This window comes from Oreochromis aureus, linkage group 20 (genome assembly GCF_013358895.1).
Source record: "Oreochromis aureus strain Israel breed Guangdong linkage group 20, ZZ_aureus, whole genome shotgun sequence".
Lineage (NCBI taxonomy): Eukaryota > Metazoa > Chordata > Actinopteri > Cichliformes > Cichlidae > Oreochromis > Oreochromis aureus.
Window position 1 is genome coordinate 29,699,708 of NC_052961.1, and position 6,998 is coordinate 29,706,705.

At 37.8% G+C, this 6,998-nt stretch overlaps 1 protein-coding gene and 1 long non-coding RNA gene across 2 annotated transcripts; both read left to right on the top strand.

Moving 5' to 3' along the window:
* The first annotated feature begins 1,439 nt into the window (after nt 1-1,439).
* Nucleotides 1,440-2,046, top strand: LOC120435158. The gene is made up of 2 exons (XR_005609556.1): nt 1,440-1,553; nt 1,757-2,046. It is a non-coding gene; the product is annotated as an uncharacterized LOC120435158 (long non-coding RNA).
* Nucleotides 2,047-3,031: 985 nt separating this feature from the next.
* LOC120435320 lies at nt 3,032-6,777 on the top strand. Its single transcript, XM_039604693.1, has 7 exons — nt 3,032-3,278; nt 4,209-4,404; nt 4,890-4,977; nt 5,786-5,992; nt 6,256-6,426; nt 6,551-6,630; nt 6,735-6,777. The coding sequence occupies exons 1-7, from the start codon at nt 3,122-3,124 to the stop codon at nt 6,775-6,777; spliced, it is 942 nt and encodes a 313-aa protein (XP_039460627.1). The 5' UTR covers nt 3,032-3,121.
* Nucleotides 6,778-6,998: the final 221 nt, after the last annotated feature.

Genomic DNA, 6,998 nt, shown 5'->3' on the forward strand with positions numbered 1-6,998 from the left:
TAAATGTGTAGCTAAACATTTTTATGCTAACTGAAAGGGGAGTGTCATTTGTTATGTGGACCATGATGTAAAACGAGTTGGACATCGCTGATCTAACTGATGTAGCTAACGTCTTTGACACATTTCAGAGAGCAAATATACTCCAGTACATAAACAAACACTTTTTAAGTTACATTAATGACCCTGCACTGTAAGAAAAATTAGCACTTTTGCTTGCTAACGTTACACATTCAATATGTTTGAAATCTGTACTGAAATGACCTCTTCATCCTTTATGCTGGAGCAATGCAAGTTTTATTCATCGCTGTGGAAGCACACAATGCCTCTGTGTGAGTGCACTGCAACATCATGACATCGAGACATTAAAACCTGTTCTGTCTTTAATAGAAAAGTTGGCGAAAATATAATATTAGAAGACGATGTCAGAAAATAATATTAAAATGCATTACTACTGCGACTGTTACGGTCATTTTTAGGGTGCTGTGTTGACATTTATGGGAGCTTGAGCACCTCAAAGACAGGTCTAAACTTGGCAATGAGCAGAAATATTTAGAGAACGTTGAGTAAGACGATTTGCACAAGCGGACTGTAAAATTCATCAAAGCTTTACAGAAAATCAGTTCCACATTGTGTAGCCTTTATCGAGCAATGTAGTCTGAATAATTTAATCCTGTGTTATTTAGAAAAAGTCACTTTGGCCTCTAATTCCTCTGCAATGAGTGATTATATTCCACCTAGGTGAATTCAACTAAACATCAGCAAATGAATGAATGTGAGGTAAAAGAGCCATAGAGGGGGGTTGGGGTGGGGGGTCGTGTGGAGAATAACCAATGATGGGATGAAAGAGAAGCTGGAACGCTGCAGATGAACAGGAGCAACAGTCCCAGCTCTGTTTCTCTGCAATTATTTGACACAACGAGAAGAAAACACTTTCACCTTGCTCGTTCTCCGGCTTCCATTTACTGGCTTGCTCACACACACACAGAAACACACACACACACACACACATACTGAAACTTTCAAAGGTCTAAAGTTCCTAGTTAGCCGTAGCATTAGCTGGCTCCCCTGGCTGTAATTACAGACGCTTCCAGAAACAGACAAAAAAAAAGGAGGAAGCTGGAAAGAAGCGCGTCCTTTTAGCCCAGTGTGCTGTTACACCTGTGTTGTGAGCGTGGGTGCGCGTGGCGTGTGAGTGATATAGATCAAGCGAGGATTAAACGGGGAGCAAAGAAGCCCGGTCATCCTTTGAGCGGCTGCTGCGCTTAAAAGTCACCCGCCACCCACTCTCTCTTTCTCTCTCTTTCTCTCTCATTTTCTCCTTTCCTCTCTCTCTCTCTGATTGCCATCATCCTTTTTTCCTTACTTACTCCCCATCTCTCTCGCCCTCCCTCCATCCCCGCCCCCCTTCCTCGTCTCTTTTTTCCGCTCCTCTTTCTCTGCGTAATTGCTGCTGCATTTTGCTTCGCAGTCCTGTCTAACATCGCAGGAATCTGATTTTGTCACAGATCAAAAGCAAAAAAAAAGAAAGAAAAAAAAAACATAGGAAGAACTTGGTAAGTGAAACAAAACAAACTGACAAAAAAATGAAAGGAGAAAAAAAGGATAATTTGCCTCATTTCAAACGCGCAGCGACCTTGACTTAAGCACAAAAGTTAAGATAGCTGATTTGATTTGTGTCTGAAAGCAAGAAAAAAATAATAAATGGAGAAAAGTTTTTATTTTAACGCCTAATTAGCTTCTTCTTCTTTTTTTCCAGGCAGCTCTCAGAGGAGATTTTAATTATGATTTGGCATCAGTCTGCGTTTATGGGATAAAATGGACGTTGTTGATCAAGGCTCTGTTGGAAGGAGGTAGAGATGGAGGGAGATTCGAGCAAACGAGGGAGGGAGAGAGATTCCGGAGCTGGTCAAAAACCCGCCATCCTCAGGAACTTGCTGACAAGCCACGCGAGCCGGGACCCCACACTGAAAGCGGGGCCGCCTGGCTTCCCACAGAATTTTCCCTAAAAAAATAAAAAATGTAAAAACCAAAACATCTTTACAGAAATGTCAGTTCTGCTTATTTTTCTATTGTCAGTTGATGCAATGATTCAACTGCTGGCAGCAGATGAAAGCCCTTTCATTTGCTGTGTGAAGCACTGCACGTCTGATCTCTGGGCTTTCTGTTTCTAGTCTGTTGGAAATAAATTAGAGATAAACAAATAGTGAGCTACTATGTAGTCAGCAGCATTAAGCTGGAATCAAAGTTATGCTCAAATATGTGGCAAAATCCCCACATCTTAACCAGAGGAAGGAATTTATGGTAGGAAACAAATGATAAGGACGTCTGCAAAATGTGAGGAATAAATAAATCCCCCAAAAACAACAGCTATATTTTAGTCAACATTTGAACTTGAGCAGTGGGACACTAAAGGTGGCTTCCTGGCAGGGCTCATTCATTTTATACAATTGTATATTAACAGTAAAAGTGTGGGTCTGTGTGAAATATGTAAAGTCCCTCCTAATTTCTTGATATGAAACAGAAGAGTTGACTCATACACAGTCAGAAATAGGGGTACGGAAGGGGTACATTACTGTGCCCCAAGGTACAAAAATGACATTAAGACAGTCTAAGGACAAATATTGGACCTCGGGGTAACTATCTGTACCTTTTTTAGCGTCTGAAAGGTACATACATGTTCCTTAATTGTGAAAAGTACTTATTTGTACCCATTCTTTCAAAAGATAAAGTACAGGTTGATTAAGCTCTTTTTGATTAGAGGTTGTTTTTTTTTAAATTCTTTTTGACAGTAATTTATTTGCAACTGTATTGATTTAAGCATATATTTTAGTGTTTTTATTTTATTTTTTATTATTTTCATTGCTGTTGTTGTTTTTGTATTCCCTGAACCCCCCTTATTTTTAAGCTGCTTTAAGAACAATGAATTTATTTGAAAGAAAAAAGTAAAATGCATTTAAACATTTTTTTAAGAGTGATTTTTTAAAGTATAACTATTTGGATGAATTGCAAAAAGCACCCTTATTGAACTCTGAGTGCGAGTTGAGCCCATCCTCACAACATCAAACAAAAAGTAGAAGAAGAAACTCAACGAATAGCTGGTGGATTCTAGAACTTTCTGTAAATGCAGCAGGTGCCATTTTTGTTTTATCAATGGACGGAGATGGATTACGAACTTGCAAGTCCTGGTGTGCTCTGTTCACTTTCAACCGAGGAACTCTTAACAAAAATACAAGAGTGGGGCTTAGATGTCACCGAAGCTGAAGCTCAGCGTTTCAGAGGTAAGTTTTATTTAAAGAAAAATGTAGCGTAATTACTAATTATTGGTTTAGCCTAGCTTAACGTATATTAGCAATTTAGCTAGTTTCGGCACTTTCTTAGCTCAAATTATGTCTTTTTACAAACGTTTCATGTGTAAAGTTGAGGTCACAGTTCTGAAAAATGAAAAATGCGTACACATAGTATTTGTATAAGTCTGAACTTATATATGTGGTTCGGCCACAGTCTATGGGTTCGGTAACCCCTGCGCAGCGGAACGGCGCGAAATTTGATTCCCTGGTAGCTGAATGCAGTTTACCGTTAGTGTATTAATGGTTTAATAAAATCACGTTTTTACATCCATTCCAAGGCCATCAACACACATGGGCGGCTGAATATAACGTTTAAAGGAAATATCTTGACGCCGCACTTGTTTAAAATATAACAAGGGTGTCGCAGCTGGGGTTTGATAGTCGCGTTTTAAGCAATGTGGGAACTTTTTCAGCATGTAATCTGAGCTTGTAATACAGTCCTGCGGGTGTTATTGCTATAAGTAATCGGTCTGAAAGAACAGACGGCAGAAACTGTCGGAAATCTGGAGAAAGGAGTCACCTTAGTAGTGAATATTAACAAATTACAGCATTCTAGTCTTTTTTTTTTCTTCCAAACTTGAAAGGGCACAAAAGCATGCTCAGACTCTGCTCTCCTGTGTCCAGTAGTCCCAAACAAACATCTAAATTTAAAAATGAAAACTTTGTATATCGAGAGGATTCACTCTAAAAATTTGGTTTATTTTATTTAATTTACTGATTTTTTAATGAATATTTCTTTGAACTGAAAGAAGTTGTACAAAAGGTTTTAATGTGTGTGATATACGGTTTTTACCCATGTAAAATGTGGTGATAAATATCCTTACATGGAATTTAGAGTTTGTACTACCATTTATCTTGCAGACAATGAGGTTGATGGTGACACAGTTGACTGCGGTCTTACTGAGACTATGGTTGCATACCTTTTCCAAGGATCCTTCAAAAAGCAGGTTAAATTCAACCAATTTGTGTCAAGGATGAAGGAATCTTCAGTGACGCTGACTCTACAGACTGTCTCTCCAGAAGACTGGCAACCATCTACTTCGTCAACTTCAATAAGGTATGTTCTTATTTATAATGAAGTTAGTATGTCTGAAGCATACATGTTGGCCGTTATGCACTTTTAGGATTTAGTTAATATGATCATTGTTTCTACCATATGTATTGTTACTGTAGTGTTTTATACTTCAATTCATGCAATAAATCAAACACTTAACTGTTTTCACAGCAATGAAAATACTTTGAGACTGCCAGCCTCTTTTGAAATTCCAAGATTTCCCAAAAATCTGCAACTAAAACTGGACAACAAAGAACCGTGCCATAAAAATCCAAGGGACAGACACACAATAATCAGAGTTCTATATGAAGCTGTGGCACAGTATACTATGTAAGTTAATCAGGGTAATGTTAGCTTGTTGCTTTAGAAAAAGCTGAATCTGTCATATTGAAAATAAACGCTACATTACTAAGAAACAATAACTGACACTTGATAAAGTTTGTTTGTCAGCAGTTGCTCTAACACTTATGTTTCTTCTGATATTACAGGTATCCCACAAATTCTGAATATGTGCAAGCTGTGAAGACGCTGGTAATGAAGTATCCTTTCCTCAAGGATCGTGAGGGAAATGGTTATGTAAGTTAAATTTAAAATTTGCACAAGGTTCCTTCAAGATTACAAAGTAAAAGTGAAGCTTTTTTCGATCTTGTTTTGTTAGTAAGACAATCTGTAGCCTCTCAGTAGGTTTGTATGAAGTATGTTTACTGATTCTTTGTTGGGTGTATTTTGTGTAGATTGTTTTACAGTAACTTATGTTTCTGTTCAACAAGCACACATGGCATATGTCTTTGAGACGTAAATTCAAATCAGAGCGGGCACCACTAGTCGACAGTGAGGCAGTGAGGCGTTGTAAGGAGAAGTTTGGTTCTACGAGAGAGAGGGCAGCCTAATAAATGTCAACGAACAAGTCAGAGAAATGTTTGTCAGGTTGGTGTGAGGGACATCTTGAGCTATAAAATGTTCTTACATCTGTTATTACATCTAAAACTAAGGATTAGAGATGCAACTGTACCCCTTTTTTCAAACTGAAACAATACCAATACTTGGATTAGAGCACTTGCTAAAACAAAGTACCAGTGCTAATACTTCTACCTCACAAAAATTATTAATTGAAGGCGCTAAAAGAGGGTGAACTAGATTAAAAAAAAATATTTTTTTTTAAATATGACTCAAAACTAAAATTTCAAGTTAACAATTAAGATTTTATGTGAAATTATTTCAGAGTTTCCATATTTTAAATATTGGTTCATGGTATCGGTTAACTTTAACCGATACAAGTTCTTTTGTGATGCACAGATCGTGTCAGCTCTAATTGTATATTTAGTCTTATGTTGGGTTTCTAATCTGTTTTGACTTTCTCTTCTCACTCTTGCTTTCTTTCAAGGGACCATGCGTCCAAGGAGAGGATTTATTATCCATAGACGCCCACTTAAAGGTCTTACAGTGCCAATATCAGAAGATGCAACCAGATACCATGGTGGTTCATAACCGTATGCAGCAAATGTTTGCTTGGCGGCAAAAAGAAATTGCAGATGGTATGCCTGTGGAGGATGTGTTGAAGAAGTACCCCTTCTTAGGGATGCCTACTGGTGTAAGTCAGAAAGCTGAATTGAACTTTGAAATAGCTGTCACATTTAACATGTTTATAGTAGTAAATTTTATTTGCCCTTGACCTTGCTTTCTTCATCTGTCCCTCTTTCCTTTTTTTTAGTATGTTCATGTAACTTCTTACAGTATTGTTGTTAAATTCTATAAAAAATAATTATGCAGCACCATACATAATCAATATCAACTTTAGATTATTTCATTTTCATACACTGTTATTTTGTACTGAAAATGAATTTTTACTTGTAGCTGTGCAACGAACTCGGGTGGATCCAACCAACAACGGGTAATGTAAGCCAGCGATTTCGTGAAGGGCTCTCATGTGTTGCAGCAAAGGTGATTGACCTTACACGAGGAAAACCCCACTCTACCAGCTCTACCTTGATGCAAGAGAGGAGGCTCTCACTGATGACCTACCAGGTATTTGCTTTTTTTTTTTTTAACTTCAAGGCTTCCATTTTATATAATTTTTATAGGTAACTGGAAATGCCAGATAAAATGCATGGGTGATATTGTGGGGTTTTTTGTTTTGTTTTTTTGGCAGATCTTGACACAAGGGCTGCACTTTTATTCCTGCCATACGTCTTCAAGGAGAAACTGGATCTCTTTGTCATACTTGGAGAGGTGTGTGTATTAAAATATTTAGTCTATATAAAAGGAAAACAAATGTATCTTTTGTTAAGAGACTAAGATATTGCTTTCCTCTACCTTCTCTTTTGACTTCAAAGGTTCATCCTAAAACCCCTATCCAACTGTTCAGCTACTTCATGAAGACTGGAAACCAGTGTTCTCCAGAAGCGCTCAAACATTGTGAAGTTGGATGGCAGTGAAGTGTGCAGAACCTCGTGTATTTTTGAAGGAATCATCTCTTCTTTCTGCTTGTATTTTGTCTTCAACCTTGCTTACCCAAACCATCTGAAGAACACCCTGATTTTTCTCCAAAAGTACATTGTGAAAATAGATGAGGGTGAGGACCGCCTCTGCCAATCACA

What these genes read in the sequence shown, in the direction of transcription:
- LOC120435320 (XM_039604693.1), top strand. Translation starts at nt 3,122, where the DNA reads ATGCAGCAGGTGCCATTTTTGTTTTATCAATGGACGGAGATGGATTAC. An exon ending in TGAAGCTCAGCGTTTCAGAG is followed by an intron (nt 3,279 to 4,208) that starts GTAAGTTTTATT and finishes TTTATCTTGCAG; the next exon opens with ACAATGAGGTTGATGGTGAC. An exon ending in ATCGTGAGGGAAATGGTTAT is followed by an intron (nt 4,978 to 5,785) that starts GTAAGTTAAATT and finishes CTTTCTTTCAAG; the next exon opens with GGACCATGCGTCCAAGGAGA.